The sequence below is a fragment of the Schistocerca cancellata genome, chromosome 1 (assembly GCF_023864275.1).
Source record: "Schistocerca cancellata isolate TAMUIC-IGC-003103 chromosome 1, iqSchCanc2.1, whole genome shotgun sequence".
Lineage (NCBI taxonomy): Eukaryota > Metazoa > Arthropoda > Insecta > Orthoptera > Acrididae > Schistocerca > Schistocerca cancellata.
This window is the reverse complement of record NC_064626.1, coordinates 515,016,306-515,037,069: the sequence shown is the minus strand read 5'-3', so window position 1 is coordinate 515,037,069 and position 20,764 is coordinate 515,016,306. Positions and strand designations below refer to the sequence as shown.

Here is a 20,764-nt window from a genome sequence, read left to right as displayed (position 1 = left end):
GTTGAAGAGAACCTTTGAGTCAGAGAAGGAGAAGACCGTTTGCCTTTATTGGGCTGCTTTGAGCCTTTCTGGTTAGCAGAGGAAGACTCAGATGTTGGTTGGCTGGAGGGTCATAGGAAGTTTTCACAGGAGTACTCCTTCTGTCCTTTCTGACCTGCTGGTTGTGTAGCTGGTGGCTTCAACCCTTGAGGCTAGAGTTTGATGGCTTGTTGCACAGCTGGATGAGGGGATGGTGATGCTACCTTGACACTGGGCAATTTCACAACCTCAGGGCTGAATTTGAGGTCATATGTCTGTGTGTCCATGTCCTTCTGGAGCAAGAGGTAACAAGAACAGAACTACAAGGGCCAGACAGAAGCAGGCAGGGTTTTCGACTAGCCAATAACTTGCAAGCGACCGGTTACGGCACTTTTTCCTTTACGCGTATCTCCTGGACAGCCTGCTCATCAAGATACATGGGACAATCTCGAGAGGAGGCGGACTGGCCACCATTGCAGTTGTTGCAGCAGGGAGAAGGAGGTGGACAATTGCCCTTGTGCACGTGTCTACCACAGGAGATACATTTGGTTGAGTGTCGACAAGATGTTCTAGTGTGTTTGAAACGATGACACTGGTAGCAACACATCGGGTTCAGAATGTACAATTGAACTGTGATAATTTCATAGCCTGCTTTGATCATGAACGGAAGCACCATGCTATCAAAGATAAGAAAAAGAGGGTCTGTGGGTACTAAGGAGGAATCTACCTTTCTCATCACCCGATGAACGGCATTGCCACCCTGATTAGAGGTCAGACCGTCGAGTAGCCTAGTGTAAATAACACCACAGGAAGGATTCAAATTTGTATAGGCCTTGACACGAACAGGATAGCAATGGAGAAGTCAGGTGGCAAGCAGTTGTTGTGCTTGAGAATCAGAAGTAGTCTTCAAAAGCAAAGTGCCATTCCGTAAACAAGAGCAGGATTTCACGGAGCCCACAATTGCATCAATGCCTTTCTAAATAATAAATGGATTTAGCTTTGCAAAGGACTGACTATCTTCAGTACGTGAAACCACGAAGAACCGTTGTGCAGCTGGAAGCGTTTTTGAATCATTAGCCTCATTCGGTTTACGTTTTGTAGACATGGATTATGAAAATGACAGGTTCACTGCCAGAAAATCCCTCACGATTGCCAGCACCTCCAATGGCGCACTCCTTCCAGCTAGGGGCTCCCTTCACAGGGGAGGGGGTGTGCACCCGCCTTAGGTGATTGTTCACACCTCCCGAACACCCGACAGAGGAACCAATCGGCAATTTGGGAAGGTAGCAGCTCAGACAATCCCCCCCCCCCCCCCGCGCCTGGCCTGTACCAGGGGATATGTGCAGACCCTACATGTTGACCCGGGGCTGGGGAATTAAGCGTTACCCAGTCACCTGTTACGCGTCAGACATGTGGGCCAGCCTTCAGGAGCACACAGGGAGGGAGAAGAAAAAGAGGAACGAGAAGAGAAGGGAAAGAAAGAAAGGAAATTGGAACAAAAAACAGTGATGAGACTGTTCTTATGTCAGCTACAGACAATGCGGAACATTCCCAATAACACCATAAAAATGTTCCCCAAGGGAGGGGAAAAACAATAGCAAGAGGATAGGCATGCAGCAGGGAAGGGAAAGGATGCTGCAAAGGCTGGGGCCTCACGGTAGTCAAGCACGAGTCTGCCAAAAGTGGCAAGACCCCTGGGAGGGGGGAGGGGGAGGGAAGGAGGGGCAGGGAGGCTGCATTGTGACAGCCTGCCCACAACCAATCAAGTGGCACCACAGGTCTCTCTTTCTCTATGACTCCCTTCCCCCATCCCCCTGCCCAGCACCGTTGGGAATGTATTCATGCTGATTTTGCAGGCGCATTCATTAAGTCCTTTTGGTTTGAAGTAGTTGAAGCTCTCTCAAAATTTCTTTATGTGGTTTGTTGCCCGTCCACATCCACAGCAGCTAAGGTCAGGGGGCAGGGGTCTCTCAAAGATCTTTCCCTTAGAACGATTGCTGTATGAAGTTAGCATCTCAAGATTTTGAAAATTTATGAACAAAGTGTGTCATCTGGCATGTTGTGACCCCTCCCTTTCAATCCCAGTCCAAAGGAAAAGTGGAACGGCTGATCCATACATTTAAAACCCAGATAAAAAAATATATATCACTCATATCTTCTCCCAAGGAAGCCCTCAATACATTCCTTAGTTCATATAGGTTCACTCCAGTTGGCGTATGTAGCCGGTGTTGTTGCATCACAGCCGCCAGCTACGTATGCTGCTTCATCTACTCTGGCCAATTCCCAGCTAACCACTGGCACCCAACTCGCAGTGATTCCATCCAGGTTCTACCATCCGGGCCCACAAATTTGGATTGTGTCCTAAGTGAATACCAGCAGTCATCCATCACTACAAGGTCACTGGCCTCTGTGTCATGCACAACTCTGATGGCTTGTTGTCACAACTCTACAACCAGCTCCGTCCACATGTGACCAACCTCGCACCAGAGAACCCTCCACCTCCAACGGCCGCCTCCACCATCTGCATCAGCACCCGTGCCATGCTGCATGCCTCCTTCAGCTCCAGCACCACTTCACTAAGTATGCTGCCACCGTCAGGTGGAGTAGTCAGTGCCGGGCAATCTCTGTCTCTGCAGTCCCTGTCACCTCTGCCACCGCCTTCTCTACTGACTCCATTGCCGAGTACCTACCTGAATGTGGACACGGATACAGCACCATCACCAACAGTGCTCCCTTACAGCCTCTCGAGGGCAATGGGCAACCGTGCCTGTCTGCACCCATGCCATTTCAGTCCATATTCTCCTGTGACAGCACCACACCTGCTCCAGTAGTCATCACCTACCGAGGAAGACGTGGAAGTAGACATCTCCACAGTGAACACTTTTCCCCAAGGGGAAAGGACCGCTGTAAGCTTATAGCGTGTGCATGTAATTAAACAGTGTGCAATAAAAGTGCATCCATGGCCGACCTAAAGAGGTCACTTCACAACCTGCAGAGATGCGCACAAAGCGCTGTGCCTATTCCAGGCCCTCAGTCTCACTTCTGTTTATTTGCCTATTGTATGCTCACCGATGTGACTATATACCAATGTGTTCTCACCTATGACTATGGTATCTGGCCACAGCTATAACACAAAATACAGACACAGAAACTACAACATGTGTTAACAAGGTGCACACATAAAAAAGTTACAGTGCAACTTCAATTTCACGTTCTTTGCTTTTCTATGCCATAAATTTGCATCCCCTGCAAAAACCCATAATATCAATGCTAAAAATTCCATGATTTTATTTTCTTTCTACTAACATTCACCTCAATTCTACATTCTTACTCAACTTCTTGTTTGACTTTGTCCCATTTTCTTCTTACTGACATTTGATGTGACTGAATGCGTTACACGTGGCACAAAAGACAGATGATTCACACCATGGATGGTGAAAACGTTAAGATGTGACAGAGGGAATGCTGATGTAATCCGCAATCAGTTTTGCCAGTACAACTTGCAACATTTAGCTTCACCAGGCAATTATGATACAATTAGTGTTAGGTTGTGGCAGCAACGGGAAAACAGGACAGTTGATGCGAAGCATTCTGGACCGAGACAATACATGAGGAAGGGGTCCAGCTGTCACCTTTCCTTGTGCCACTTATAACTCAGTCTTGTCTTTTTGCATATATTTCCAATATACTGTACTCAGCAACAAGACTGATCATCAACCTTTTAAATTCAAGGAAATGTCAGCCATTTCTAGCTAGTGAGCTCTTATTGGATGGCAACTTGCTACATCACCCTACAGCCAGCGCAGCCACCACACCACACTAAAGCCACTTTTACATGAGGGACTTACGGGACAAAATTGATAACTTGAAGTGCCTGCGCATTTTGTACTTGCACATAAATCAGTGACCAAGGATGAAGCAAGTGACATCAATAACCTCTGTAGGTTATTGCCGAGTGTGAAGTTCTACATTTCTGAGTATGCTAAATGCTGTGCATGCACAGAAACAAGTGAGCATAGTGGTATATCTGCTAGTATTGGGAGAGCCATCTGGATTATTCCCTCCACCACCAGATTTTCTGAACTGTGTAGATGGGAGTTATCCTTACAACACATTCTCTGTTCCCATAATTATTCCAGCCTCAACCTACAGTAACACACTGTCCTCACAGCCTCCAACCAAGAGTTCCCACCCTCTCTGTCTTATCATCTCCTCCCCTCTCTCATCTCCCACCCTGTTTATTTGCCATCCTCTGGCAATGCATCCACTCATCTTTCACAGCTCCTCTCCTTTTTTCCCCACCTCCCTGCCTCACAACCTCCTGACACTGCACCAGTTGGTATTCTAGGCCCTGCACACTCCACCAGATATAGTTCATCTCTCCCCCCACCCGTACACTACTATTCCTCTCTCCTTTCCCTCCTCTCCCTCCCCTCCCCACACCTTCCCCTTCCCCTTCCCATTCCCCATCCCTGTTCCTTCCAGATTGCTGCTTGCATCCCAGAAGATAGTTGCATTCTGGCCCAAGATGCTGGAGCTGGCAGTTGTGTGCATGAGGTGAGCTTGCTTGTGTGTATGAATGATGTATGTCTCTCTTTTACTGACGAAGGTTGTGGCCATAAGCTTTATGCAAGTGTCTTAATTGTGCCTGTCTGCAACCTAATATGTCTTCTTTATGATAAGTAGCAAATCTGTGTTTTCCTGCATTGCTGATATTCCTAAATATACAGATGCTATAAAGCACTTTTCCCTGTTATTTAATAGGAAAAAATAATAAAAAAAGTGCTGATGATATTGCAACTCTAGTGAAACATGTCTGTATAGAAAAAGATCTGTGTTTACTCCAAAAATCAAATTTTAGATCCAGAAGGTATTCACAAAGTTTTCTGGAACAACAACTTACCATTAAAGCTCTTTAGCTCTTAAAGGCTCTGATCTTGGTTATATCACAATGTGTTGCAGTGATCAGTCTGCTGAGATATGGTATTAGGGATCACTAAGGCTACATTCACAGCAGCAAAGACAATGGTCATCAGATGCCTTCATTACAAGTCACTTGGCAACATCGGCCAACAGGTTGGTCAAAGGACAACTGATCACCTTCATTAGTTTTTGGCGGGATTAAAGAAGTTCGAATCTATTCTGACCAATACCTGTAGTGAAAAGAATGTGGTGAGCATTGTACACTCTTTTCTCAGTTACTGGGCTAACCAGACAAGTTTCACAACTATTAGTGATGAATTGAGAAATGTTCTATTTCAAACTCAACATGATTTGTGGTGACAATGAAAGGAAAAACAAACACCATGCACAACTTCAAATATTTTCAGCTGAACAGATACATGTCAATTAACCTTCAATGACTGTCATTCAGCATATGTGGGAAAGACAAACATATATTTTAGAATAAGGTTCTCTAAACACCGGAAGTACTGATAACTGCAAAAACATACACAACATTTGTAAAAGCACGTCACATAACAGAATCATGATCATACTGGAACAGAAACACCAGCAAGCATTAATAATAATTCACAGATAAATAATATTCTACTACCACAACCAAAAAAATATCTACCACAGTCGTTTTGCACATCAAAATGACATATGTCACCTTTCTCACTTGAACATGTAATTGCTTGAGGTTACAATCTAGGCCTAAAATTTCTAACACAGATTTTGCTCGGGTTGCAGATAACATACTGCAAAAAGTATAGATGTGCCTTAAATGGCTAGATAGCGATGGAACATATGTACTGCAATCTATGGTAACATTTAACTAATCAATATTAAACTGTTAAGTTGTTTGGAACTTATGGTTTCCAATAAAGTAGTGATTTGAGACCATACATCCTGAGACATATCCCTGTTGTTATATTTCTCATCCTCAAGATGCCACCAATTCCTTCTTTGTAGTATTAAACTTACAAGTTTGTCACAATTCAGGCTTCCTTGTGTAAAAGTTGACCAATTCAACCAAAGAAAACAAACCGATTTGAATTCTGCTGATTGTTGTCCGAAGTTTGTACATTCAGGTTTCGAAATCAGTAGCACCGAGACAGCACTCATATTGCAGTACTGAATTGAAAGGATTGGCCCTCTTTGGCCAATGTTTGTTGGTGGCAGAATGCCTGGGTGTCAGTGACCCTTTAACTGAAGCCTAAGTTGCGCACACTTGCTTAGGAGCAATTTTCATTAATTAGATAAAATAATTATGTTTCTCCCGGTTGTCTACAGCCAAAATGTGATAGGCTCACCACAACCTGGCATTAAAATCTCCTAAGAACATTATTTTGTCATTTTTGTATATATGAGGCATAATGATGATGATAATAGAAACTCTGACTAGAGCTCCTCTTTGGTCTCAATTTCTCCTACCAGAATGGAAATACAGAAATGTTCGTTTTTGTTAGTTTAAATTCAGTCTCATAAATATGAGTCAACTGTTTATGTCATCAGTAATTTTCAAGATATATTTGAGTAAATCACTCTCAACAGCAAAATCTATTTTATCAATGCCAGACTTCTCCAAATGTTTCTCTTTCCAGAACAACATGTCTGGGTCTTAAGACATCTAAGCCATGTTGACAATATATCATTTATGATCACAAGCAATAAGGATTGTTCAGAAGCATGGGTTATCAATTTTGAGGTTGTCTAGCAAAATCATAATATTCCATGTTACAATATAAATTTTATAGCCAAAGAGATATGAAGCTACTGGAAACAGTTTTCTAGTCAAAAAGTAGAGAGGCTCGGAGATGTTTCAGTCACCTTTGCTACTCCATTCATACACGGAAGTTGAATATGTTGTACTACTACATTATTGAGACATTTGATATTTAGAGCAGCTGTATTGTTAGAGTTCTGTTGTCCAGATTTGTACAGTAGGAAGGACCATCATGTATGTATCAAAACAGATAATGCAATTTCAAAACTTCATGTGACTGATGAAGATCAGTAACAATCAAAATTAGTAGCAATAAGACAAGTCTTTATAACAGCTAATGGTGGTAAAATATGATTTTCAACACACATCTCCAAGCTGTGGGGCACACACTACTGAAAAATAACTTTCTACATGTGATCTACACTCAAAAAATGTCCGATTTCTTGGAAATGCTAACAGAAAATTTCTCATGAAGTGTTATGTAATAGTAAGAATCCGAGGAAGGGTAGTGCCTACAGAAAATGCTAAGCAATAGAAAAATCCCTTTGCAACTGCACAACAGAAATGAAGAACACTTTCCTCAGCCAATGTGGCAACCTAAAAACCCAAGAAAACTATATTCATAATGTTAGTTACCTTCCAATTGTACCACTTTCCAGCAACAAAAATGTTCATCCAATTATTATTCAAAGTTTTGAAGTTCTACCATTACCTTAAAAAACCGAAAATTATTGGCAAGCTAGTGCTAGCAGGCTCAATGAATTCAAAGAATGAGCTCTACTCTAAACATTTAAACTGTGAATAATTACTGATGAATCAATATGTTCTCTCATATACTGAATGTTCCAAAATTATAGCAACAAACTTTGAAGTGATGTAGAAGGTGTCTTGAGAAACAAAATGAAGACAGGAACCCGTGTCCGGAAACGTCATCCAATGACGAAGTTGTAGATGCTAGCACTTGCATATATATGCACAGACAGGTTTGATTCAATGGTGATGATGATGATACAAATTTTCTGGGATGATAGAGACGGATAAATGTATAAATGAGAGATGAGGGTCCCTGGTCCGAAAACGAACAAATCGAAAGTTTTAAGTGAAAATTGTTTTGATACCTCCGACACTTGAATACATGTACCAGTACTTTTGTTGTTACGACTATAGGGTAGGCAACTTTCAGAGGTGGTAGAATGGACCAAAACAAGGAAGACATGTTCAGTAAATGTTGGCTCTAAAATGAATACCTTCAGAGTTCTGAGCACTTCTTCAACAGAAGTGACAAGTTTCACAGTAGGGAAGATGAACAATTGCTCACAGCTCCTCAGATATGCATTTTAGGGCCCATGTTTATGGGACCTTTTTTTTTTTTTTGTCACCTCTAGAAGTTGCTTGCCCTACAATCTTAGCAACAATACTCCTGATACACATATTCCACTGTAAGAGGTAGCACAATGATTATCACATAACTTCCGACTCGTTCGTTTCTAGGCCAGGGTCCCTTACTTTAAATTTATTCATTTATTCTTCTCCATTGTCCCCAAAAGTTTCTATCATGATCAAGGTATCACAGGCACTGGTGCCTTAACTTCGACGCTCTGTAGAGTCATTGGCTGACATGTCCGGACAGGGGTTCTGTCCACATTTTGTGCCTTAAGATACGTTCTATATCCCCTTGATATTTGTTGCTGTAATTTCGAAACACACTGTACATAAAAATCCACAATTTACCTCAGCCTGAGACTTATACAAGGATGAGTTGTTCCTCCAAAAATTGGCATGTCAGTACCAATAAGCATCTGGATGTCCTCAAATGTCCACAGAACATTGCGAGTAAATTTGTGATTTGATAATGGGTCAGGCAGTTGTTCTTCAAATTGAGGATCAGGCAGTGGTGGCCAAACCTAAAACACACACAGAAAAGACCAGTAAGGCTTTACTGCACACAAGTACTAGTTACAATGGAAAAGGTGATACAAATACTGGCAAAGTACATACTTATTTCATACACTACAAGCATTTGGTGTCAAGAAAACAGTCCTCAATAAGAGACCCGTTTGACCACTGAAGAGACTACATTACTTCAGAACATAAGATTTGCATCAAAGTGTGTTCTTATTGCCTTCATCAGACTTACTTTGCAAATCTGCAATAGGTACGCTAGGAAATCTGTTTCATGAAATACAACCGACAAAGCACCATGAAACACATAAGAACACAAATTCTGTTCAAATTCCTCCCAAAAATTCTGATAATGGTTTTTACAGAACACAAGCTTCACTGCCTCAAATCAATATCAATAAACAAAATGAAGAGCTAACAGAATTGTTATTCCTGTATTCACACTGAAAAAAGAAAAAGAAAAAAGGATCAAACGCTCATGACAAACCCTTCCAATGACCTAATTATTTTCCTTATTCCAATACACTTTGAAATTACAGAATATATTTTGTCCTGTGATATTAACACAATCTTTTGTGTGAATACCTGTGGTCATAATTTTACTTAGCGTTAATATAAATATTTCTACCAGTTGTCCAAATTAGTGTCTCTATTTGCATAATAAACCACAAAACACACTTAAAACCATGTATAATGCAAATATGCAGCATGTACAATTCTGATAATGTTTCTATACCCTTATACAAATGAGACCTAACACATTGCCCTTGGTCAACTACATCTAGTTTTGTTTTTTAAATGAATTTTGGTTACATTTCTATTGCAAATCAATTGAAGCTTCTGGAATGTAAAAGCAATACCCCTACTCATGGTTCAAATAAGAGATGGAATTTAAAACTCAAAACTGTTCACCATTCTCACAATCAATTAAGCCAAAAGTGACAGAATATAACAAACTGAGTGTTGTTTTGCTTCATTTCCACTTCAACCAACATGTTCTTACAACAGTTACCTCAGCAACAGGCATGGAATCTGCAGGCTGCAGATCTTCCTTTTGTGGTGACCCTGGTTCAGTAACTGCTAGGCTGTGGTACAGAAACTTGGACACTAGGCTCTTCTGCTGAAGAGCATATCGGCTCTTATCCTTATGTACAACAATCTTCTCCTGTAATGATGATTTTAAAATTATACTCCCCACAATTATTTGCTACTAATGGGAGCTATTTATTTCTAGTATGAGATGCCACAGACATTATGCATATATCACTGGAATTCTAGAAAATAAACTGAACTGATAAATCCAAAGGAACTGAAATCACAGTGGCATTATGAAAGTAGTGTCATTAGGAATCAGAATCACCATGCAGGAAGAGCAGAAGGAAGCAGGAGATGGAGAGGGAGAGAGCATACCTTGTCTCCAAGAGATTGGAACACGTGTTCATAGAAGAACTTTTTCAGCCATTTCCACTCGGATTCAGCTGTCCGCAAAAGATGTTTGTGTATATCAAATTCATCTATCAGCAATGTATTTTCTATTCGATGTACCATCATGCTCACCTAGAATGGGTATTACTTTTAAAAACATCAAAGTGCACTGATTTACGTTCACATTGTTGGTAAGATTATGTCTGCAAACACTTTCCCGCTTGCTGTACAGCAAGCATATGTACTACCATTTCAACATTTTTTTCTGTACTTACTGGACCTTTACTGTATGGGATCTTCAGTAAATTTTTTATATTTTCAGCGTCTGATACAACATCCACTTCTCCAACACAATCTGGGAACATATGAGCCATGCAGAAACTGCAGGAAAGATAGTAAAATTATCTGATTAGACAATGGAAAGTTTATACAGAAGAGAGATGTTGTCAACTTTGTAGAAAGAAAATATGCATTTCTATAACATCGTGTTTTAAAGTAAGAAATTAAAAAATTAATATAATTAAACATCAGTAAATATAGGGAACATTGAGCAAACTTTCTATAATATGTCCATTTATGATTACGTTGCTTTCAGTTTTGACTTTCTTGCACATACAACTGGAATTTAAAAAATAATTGAGGTCAAATTAAACTTATCAGGCACTGATATTTAATTCCCTTGGTGGTGAAGGTTCACAGTGTTTGTGTCACCCAATTGAAAGTCAATAAGCATATCATCATCCCCCCCCCCCCCCTCCCCATGAACCATGGACCTTGCCGTTGGTGGGGAGGCTTGCATGCCTCAGCGATACAGATGGCCGTACCGTAGGTGCAACCACAACTGAGGGGTATCTGTTGAGAGGCCAGACAAACATGTGGTTCCTGAAGAGGGGCAGCAGCCTTTTCAGTAGTTGCAGGGGCAACAGTCTGGATGACTGACTGACCTGGCCTTGCAACATTAACCAAAACGGCCTTGCTGTGCTGGTACTGCGAACGACTGAAAGCAAGGGGAAACTACAGCCATAATTTTTCCTGAGGGCATGCAGCTTTACTGTATGGATAAATGATGATGGCGTCCTCTTGAGTCAAATATTCTGTAGGTAAAATAGTTCCCCATTTGGATCTCCGGGCGGGGACTACTCAAGAGGATGTCGTTATCAGGATAAAGAAAACTGGCATTCTACGGATTGGAGCGTGGAACGTCAGATCCCTTAACCGGGCAGGTAGATTAGAAAATTTAAAAAGGGAAATGGATAGGTTAAAGTTAGATATAGTGGGAATTAGCGAAGTTCGGTGGCAGGAGGAACAAGACTTTTGGTCAGGTGAATACAGGGTTATAAATACAAAATCAAATAGGGGTAATGCAGGAGTAGGATTAATAATGAATAAAAAAATAGGTTTGCGGGTAAGCTACTACAAACAGCATAGTGAACGCATTATTGTGGCCAAGATAGACACAAAGCCCACGCCTGCTACAGTAGTACAAGTTTATATGCCAACTAGCTCTGCAGATGATGAAGAAATTGATGAAATGTATGATGAGATAAAAGAAATTATTCAGGTAGTGAAGGGAGACGAAAATTTAATAGTCATGGGTGACTGGAATTCGAGAGTAGGAAAAGGGAGAGAAGGAAACGAAGTAGGTGAATATGGACTGGGGCTAAGAAATTAAAGAGGAAACCGCCTGGTAGAGTTTTGCACAGAGCATAACTTAATCATAGCTAACACTTGGTTCAAGAATCATGAAAGAAGGTTTTATACATGGAAGAATCCTGGAGATACTAGAAGGTATCAGATAGATTATATAATGGTAAGACAGAGATTTAGGAACCAGGTTTTAAATTGTAAGACATTTCCAGGGGCAGATGTGGACTCTGACCACAATCTATTGGTTATGAACTGTAGATTAAAACTGAAGAAACTGCAAAAAGGTGGGAATTTAAGGAGATGGGACCTGGATAAACTGAAAGAACCAGAGGTTGTACAGAGTTTCAGGGAGAGCATAAGGGAACAATTGACAGGAAAGGGGGAAAGAAATACAGTAGAAGAAGAATGGGTAGCTCTGAGGGATGAAATAGTGAAGGCAGCAGAGGATCAAGTAGGTAAAAAGGCGAGGGCTAGTAGAATTCCTTGGGTAACAGAAGAAATATTGAATTTAATTGATGAAAGGAGAAAATATAAAAATGCAGTAAATGAAGCAGGCAAAAAGGAATACAGACTTCTCAAAAATGAGATAGAAAGGAAGCGCAAAATGGCTAAGCAGGGATGGCTAGAGGACAAATGTAAGGATGTAGAGGCTTATCTCACTAGGGGTAAGATAGATGCTGCCTACAGGAAAATTAAAGAGACCTTTGGAGAAAAGAGAATCACTTGTATGAATATCAAGAGCTCAGATGGAAACCCAGTTCTAAGCAAAGAAGGGAAAGCAGAAAGGTGGAAGGAGTATATAGAGGGTCTATACAAGGGCGATGTACTTGAGGACAATATTATGGAAATGGAAGAGGATGTAGATGAAGATGAAATGGGAGATACAATACTGCGTGAAGGGTTTGACAGAGCACTGAAAGACCTGAGTCGAAACAAGGCCCCGGGAGTAGACAACATCCCATTAGAACTACTGAAGGCCTTGGGAGAGCCAGTCCTGACTAAACTCTACCATCTGGTGAGTAAGATGTATGAGACAGGTGAAATACCCTCAGACTTCAAGAAGAATATAATAATTCCAATCCCAAAGAAAGCAGGTGTTGACAGATATGAAAATTACCGAACTATCAGTTTAATAAGTCACAGCTGCAAAATGCTAACGCGAATTCTTTACAGACGAATGGAAAAACTGGTGGAAGCCGACCAGGGGAAGATCAGTTTGGATTCCGTAGAAATGTTGGAACACGTGAGGCAATACTGACCTTACGACTTATCTTAGAAGAAAGATTAAGGAAAGGCAAACCTACGTTTCTAGCATTTGTAGACTTAGAGAAAGCTTTTGACAATGTTGACTGGAATACTCTCTTTCAAATTCTAAAGGTGGCAGGGGTAAAATACAGGGAGCAAAAGGCTATTTACAATTTGTACAGAAACCAGATGGCAGTTATAAGAGTCGAGGGGCATGAAAGGGAGGCAGTGGTTGGGAAGGGAGTGAGACAGGGTTGTAGCCTCTCCCCAATGTTATTCAATCTGTATATTGAGCGAGGAGTAAAGGAAACATAAGAAAAATTCGGAGTAGGTATTAAAATCCATGGAGAAGAAATAAAAACTTTGAGGTTCGCCGATGACACTGTAATTCTATCAGAGACAGCAAAGGACTTGGAAGAGCACCTGAACGGAATGGACAGTGTCTTGAAAGGAGGATATAAGATGAACATCAACAAAAGCAAAACGAGGATAATGGAATATGGTCGAATTTAGTCGGGTGATGCTGAGGGAATTAGATTAGGAAATGGGACACTTAAAGTAGTAAAGGAGTTTTGCTATTTGGGGAGCAAAATAACTGATGATGGTCGAAGTAGATAAGATATAAAATGTAGACTGGCAATGGCAAGGAAAGCGTTTCTCAAAAAGAGAAATTTGTTAACATCGAGTATAGATTTAAGTGTCAGGAAGTCGTTTCTGAAAGTATTTGTATGGAGTGTAGCCATGTATGGAATTGAAACATGGACGATAAATAGTTTCGACAAGAAGAGAATAGAAGCATTCAAAATGTGGTGCTACAGAAGAATGCTTAAGATTAGATGAGTAGATCACATAACTAATGATGAAGTATTGAATAGAATTGGGGAGAAGAGGAGTATGTGGCACAACTTGACAAAATGAAGGGACCGGTTAGTAGGACATGTTCTGAGGCATCAAGGGATCACAAATTTAGCATTGGAGGGCAGTGTGGAGAGTAAAAATCGTAGAGGGAGACCAAGAGATGAATACACTAAGCAGATTCAGAAGGATGTGGGTTGCAGTAAGTACTGGGAGATGAAGAAGCTTGCACAGGATAGGGTAGCATGGAGAGCTGCATCAAACCAGTCTCAGGACTGAAGACCATAACAACAACAACAACAACAACAAGCATATCATGATGAAGTCAGTCTCTTACAATAAAAACCTCTGTAAACTGCAAAAAATAACCACCACCATCAATTTAAGTTGCTTGAATAAAGATTGAACAAATCTGACACACAAGTAGCCAAAATGGCACCAAACTGTAAAGTTTGCACCAGCCTGGGAGTCACAAGACATTTACAATAGCATTAGAAAAAATTTGAACACACATCCCAAATGAATCGAACCTTGGACTTATAGAACACTGTAGCAGCAATATAATATTAACAGTTAGTATGACTGTAAAAATCAATGCTACTCCTAACTCAGTAAATAGTCACCAAATAAAGCAACAATATGAAACAGCACTTCAGTATCACATAGACAGAATGATATGTCATCAGAAAATAGGTTTGTCATACTTTGAAATTTTATCTTGTAAAGTGCATGCTGTTACAACAGTAATTTGTCTGGTTACACACTGAATAAAAAGAGGCCACACTCACCAAAGAATAGGTATGGGACCACACAATGTAACTACAGCACAGGATGGTTGCCATCTAGACCATACTACTGGCTCAACTGACACTCTGATGTTGCCTTCTGTGGGCTAGATTGGTGTCATACATACCAACAAATCTGTTTCCATTGCTGTCAAGCCACAAAAAATATCAGACTGCAATTGGCATATGAATACTATCATTGAATTACAAGTAACAAAATGCAGTGCTTATGGACAACTTCACCTTGTCCTACAGTGACAGTCATTTGATCAGGCTTTATTGCATTCACTGGAGACTTTCAAACTTTCTTTGTTTTGCTAAGCAGTTTATGAGACAAGAACTAAGTGTGATGGTTTAGGTTGTGACTGAATACAAAATGTGATCTAGACTCATACATATTGAAGGCAGTCTAAACAGCAGCCAACATATTAAGGAATTCAAAAAACTTTAAATACCTGCACTCCTTAAAGCAAATCCACATGTCTTATTTCAGCACAATAATGCCTAGCCAAACATGGTGAGGAATTTGTTAACTTTCTCCAAATTACAAGGCACAATTCCCTGACATGGCAACCATCAAATAAATCAGCAACTCATTTGTCAAGAACCTCCAGCAACCAGCCACATATGAACTGCATGAGATCTTTCTCATGGACATAGCCAAGTTCATTTCGTTTCATACCATAATACACTCCTGGAAATTGAAATAAGAACACCGTGAATTCATTGTCCCAGGAAGGGGAAACTTTATTGACACATTCCTGGGGTCAGATACATCACATGATCACACTGACAGAACCACAGGCACATAGACACAGGCAACAGAGCATGCACAATGTCGGCACTAGTACAGTGTATATCCACCTTTCGCAGCAATGCAGGCTGCTATTCTCCCATGGAGACAATCGTAGAGATGCTGGATGTAGTCCTGTGGAACGGCTTGCCATGCCATTTCCACCTGGCGCCTCAGTTGGACCAGCGTTCGTGCTGGACGTGCAGACCGCGTGAGACGACGCTTCATCCAGTCCCAAACATGCTCAATGGGGGACAGATCCGGAGATCTTGCTGGCCAGGGTAGTTGACTTACACCTTCTAGAGCACGTTGGGTGGCACGGGATACATGCGGACGTGCATTGTCCTGTTGGAACAGCAAGTTCCCTTGCCGGTCTAGGAATGGTAGAACGATGGGTTCGATGACGGTTTGGATGTACCGTGCACTATTCAGTGTCCCCTCGACGATCACCAGTGGTGTACGGCCAGTGTAGGAGATCGCTCCCCACACCATGATGCCGGGTGTTGGCCCTGTGTGCCTCGGTCGTATGCAGTCCTGATTGTGGCGCTCACCTGCACGGCGCCAAACACGCATACGACCATCATTGGCACCAAGGCAGAAGCGACTCTCATCGCTGAAGACGACACGTCTCCATTCGTCCCTCCATTCACGCCTGTCGCAACACCACTGGAGGCGGGCTGCACGATGTTGGGGCGTGAGCGGAAGACGGCCTAACGGTGTGCGGGACCGTAGCCCAGCTTCATGGAGACGGTTGCGAATGGTCCTCGCCGATACCCCAGGAGCAACAGTGTCCCTAATTTGCTGGGAAGTGGCAGTGCGGTCCCCTACGGCACTGCGTAGGATCCTACGGTCTTGGCGTGCATCCGTGCGTCGCTGCGGTCCGGTCCCAGTTCGACGGGCACGTGCACCTTCTGCCGACCACTGGCGACAACATCAATGTACTGTGGAGACCTCACGCCCCACGTGTTGAGCAATTCGGCGGTACGTCCACCCGGCCTCCCGCATGCCCACTATACGCCCTCGCTCAAAGTCCGTCAACTGCACATACGGTTCACGTCCACGCTGTCGCAGCATGCTACCAGTGTTAAAGACTGCGATGGAGCTCCGTATGCCACGGCAAACTGGCTGACACTGACGGCGGCGGTGCACAAATGCTGCGCAGCTAGCGCCATTCAACGGCCAACACCGCGGTTCCTGGTGTGTCCGCTGTGCCGTGCGTGTGATCATTGCTTGTACAGCCCTCTCGCAGTGTCCGGAGCAAGTATGGTGGGTCTGACACACCGGTGTCAATGTGTTCTTTTTTCCATTTCCAGGAGTGTATTTAGAAGGTTTGATTGCAGCATGGAGTAGCTTCATATTACACTGAATTTTCAGAGTCCAGTCACGTCCAATTCAACAATGGCAAAAGCCCTCAAAAATGTCACATTCTTGAAAGATGCATAGAGCTTGTGCTGTAGTTCCATTAAATCTGTTTCTGGCTAATAAAACCAACTTACAACCCATCTTAATGAAGCTAGATAACAGCAATGTTATCCCTCTAAATTTCTGCAGTTAAATACATTTCTAGTAATTCAATTGGTGAAGAATGATATTCCAACGAGTCTAATTGTGAAAACTGAGACTTTCCTTGGTTTCTCTGCAGATTTTCTTTCAAACAATCATGATAATGACATCATCTCCAATAAGGTCATTAAGCTTCTGGAGTATCAGGTTAGGGAATCTGTCTGGTTTGTAGATTAACCATTTTCACTTTAACAAGTACTCTCAAATTTCTGCCTTGAGCAGTACAGAATTGCATGTATTATGTATGCTTAAACAGCCTGACAATTGTACTATTAAAGAACTGAATCATCTATATCCTCAATATGGTGTACACTTTGACCCACATCATACCTAATAATAAAACTGACCAGATATTTTGGCAAGCTGTGACCTGGCAACCCAATGATGCTCAAGATGGGGCCGAAAGGTCATTTCAAACAATGTACTTTGAACAATCTTCAAGGATGGAAGGGAGGAATGAAGATTAGCACTTAATGTACTGCTAATGATGGGTCACATACTTGCCACAAGCTCAGCTTGGGGAAAGAAACTGGCTGTACTTCCAAAGGAACTGCCCAAGCATTCATCCTGTATGATTTAAGGAAATCATGGAAAACTTATATCTAGAAGGCTTGATGGGGTTCTGAATACAAGTCCTGTGTTTCATCATTGTGATATCTCACTTAGTTCAGCTTTGAAGGCTTGGTTCTGGTGGCTGAGAGAACAGACTTTTAACCCTTCAAGCTGGTGATTTACGTGCTCGTGTGCTCGTGTCTAGTTGACTGGCTGTAGTATACATGGCCAGCGGGTATAGAAATGCAGCATTTTATTTAAATTACTCTAGTCCAGGAATAATTAGTTGAAATTGGTGAAATTTTCATTAATTGTTAACAAAGACATTTACTATTTTTAAAACACACATGATCACAGGTACACTTTGAAGCAATATTCAAGACAAAGCACAGTCTCTTACACACTGAAGCAATATTCAAGACAACTCACAGTCTCTTCTTATGAGTTTCCAGCAGTTCTGTTATGAGACACAGTGTGAAATTTATATGTGAATCTTTCAAACAATGGAAAATCCAGGATATTGACATGCGAATCTTTCTTTGCCTTTACAGTGGCTTGATAAGCAAATGCAATGGGCACTGAAATAGTTAGTACCCTTCTGCATATATCTATGTACCACTTTATACTTGTTCAATGATATGTAACCCATTGCTGGCTTTGCTGATTATTTTCATAATAATTATTATAACACAGAACAAACTGTCATTACGCATACACAATTGAGTATTAATGACACTCTGATGCAGTATTAACCCACATGAGCTATATGTTATGACGCTTTAGTATAATCCGCATATTTATTATACAACTAGTGACTTTCCCTGACTTAGTATGGGTAGGACTAAATATCTACGGCCAGACGATTTGTCTGGTGTAGTGGAAATAAATTATAGACACAAATCTTCCTCATGAAGCAGTCTACATATTAGTGAAAATCGTTCCAAAATACCTACACCAGTTCCTAAGATTAGCCTTCACATATAGGCAGAAAAATGTGATGGGGGACTAACAATTCATAATATGTAAAGATGTTAAATATAATCATCAATAAGTTCACCTAGAGAAGCCAGAAGAGTGAAAAGGAACATTCTGTAATCCATACGATTCAGCAGAGCTACTGAGCCAATTGGACGGTGGTAGATTTAAATTAGTATTGCACTGGAGTCTTGCAAAGTTGGCTGGTGCTTGCACTGTAGTATACTTGACAACTGCTGTCGATTTTACTGGTTTTCTTGGAGAGTCGGGTGACGGGCAGTTCCGCCAATCATCATCAACCTCTTCCGTCTTCTCATCTTTGTTATTCTAAAACAAAGATAGTTCGTTATTAAAAGAAATTTATATTTACTTCGAGATAAGGTGTAATTCATATTACAGAGTAAACATAGTGTCTGAAAATCAACACTAATTATTAGAGAGTAATCATAACTTTTTGAGTTTAACATATCACATAATCCCTCACTTGACCACAATTTACCTTCTCTAGTGTCTTCAAAATTCCATAAATCTCTGTAATAAACACTGCAAATTCTTCAGGGAAGCATATTCCAAAGAAATTATAATCATTACTCATATTGGGAGATAACTTTTCCATGTCAGCATTATAATCAAATATGGTATATATATGTGTATGATGGTCCCTCACAATCTTTAAAGATTGTCAATCTTATGACAATAATTTCTTATGGACATGTTTTTAGGCACTAGTGCTCATCATCAGGTATCAACACACATGAATCAATAAAACATTATTTTTGCTACTAATATTATTAACTATACTACCACTAATTTATTCAGTTGCCAGGCATACAAAAACTAGGATAGACACTCAGCAATCACAGCAGGGGCCATACATTCACTAAGTGACTATCATAGTACCACCAAAAACAAGTACATGAGAGCATGTCTTCTGGCAATCAATACACCATTTTTCCATTTCTTTAAACGAAGGCACACATTCTAAATCTAACTGAAATCCTTGTAACTATCTAGTAATTAGTAAAACAGCATGAATAATACTAAGAAAGACTAAATTGCTGCCAACAATCTTCTCAGCAATGATTCAGAAGCTTATGATTATTATAGATTAACAAACAGTCCAGCAACCTGATGAGAAAGCATGGGTTTTAATTTTAAATATCTATCTCTGCCACACCAGAGAGTAAACATTCACATGAACAGATATGAGAACATCTAAATTAATATAACTCATGGAAGGTTTGGCTTGTTACTTACCTAGGATTTCAGACAGGGCGGGACAGTTCAGAGTCTAACATACAGATGCATATTTCTGGCAATAAACTGCAGATGTTGTTAGTCAAAGTTGATGGGATTCAATGCAAAGAAAATCAGATTACAATTTAGCGTCCTCTGGGCATTACAGATGGAAAACAAGTTTGAAGTGAACAATGATGGGGCGTGAAGTCAGATGTGGTCTTTACATAGGATGCATTCCAGCATTTGCATTAAGCAAATTAGGAAATCATAAGAAATTCCAACCCAAATGTACATCAATGTACCAACTCACTTGGTCATACTGCAAGTCTGTAGAGTCTTAGTAAACGCTACATTTCAGACAATGATTAGTTTTTTGCTTCATTGTACGAACAAGTTAAGTAACCACTACAAGCGCAATAGTCATCCCGCTCGTTATTCTCACGACATATGTCTGACAGAGCAAGAGGAAGCCGTCTTCTGTCTGTCACTGCTAGTCATTCACGATGTTGCCCATGGATATCTGTGGAGTGACTTGTTAACTGAGGTTGTTGCACCACATCCCCAAGAGGAAATTTAAAAAATGCATTTTTTAAAAGTTAAGTTGGACTATGCTATCTCCGTTGGATTGAAACGGAGCTACACTTTTTATGTATGATGAGTTTCTATTGTGACTGGAGGATGGTGGGAAATTACGGCACCTCGGTGAATGGTGGCCAATTGGTTCCCAGGCAGACAGCACTGCTTGGATGACGCAGCATGGCCAACAGCTACAGTGTCGCAGGTGTTCTGTGTCTCGAGGTGGCTTGTGTTTCAGTGGTGTCTTCTGAGTTAGGTAAGCTGGCTTGCACACTAAATGTATCTAACCCTTTAAAGCTGAGTGAGTGCACTAATACTTCAATCCACAACTGTGTAAGGGCCTTGACAGGGCAGCTTCAGTAGTCAGTGCAGTGGACCATGTCAGGTCCTTGAAAGCTAAAGTTGATCATTTCCCAAGCCTTGTGGTTCCACCCAGTTACAAAGTTTCTACTTGTCTCAGGAGTCCTGCAAGGAAATCCTAAGTGAGTACGGAGGTCCAGTTTGTGGTAAGGTCTTGTG

General features: G+C 41.2%; 1 protein-coding gene across 1 annotated transcript in view; it reads right to left on the bottom strand.

Annotated features, from left to right (window-relative positions):
* LOC126178534 (erythroid differentiation-related factor 1) overlaps positions 1 to 20,764 on the bottom strand; it is a 217,413-nt gene that overhangs the window by 159,825 nt on the left and 36,824 nt on the right. The window contains exons 2-6 of the mRNA XM_049924539.1: positions 18,513 to 18,757; positions 10,291 to 10,396; positions 10,001 to 10,147; positions 9,603 to 9,755; positions 8,420 to 8,592 (exon numbers count right to left, since the gene is read on the bottom strand). Of these exons, the coding sequence (XP_049780496.1) occupies positions 8,420 to 8,592; positions 9,603 to 9,755; positions 10,001 to 10,147; positions 10,291 to 10,396; positions 18,513 to 18,757 (824 nt within the window). The remainder of the gene's footprint in view (positions 1 to 8,419; positions 8,593 to 9,602; positions 9,756 to 10,000; positions 10,148 to 10,290; positions 10,397 to 18,512; positions 18,758 to 20,764) is intronic.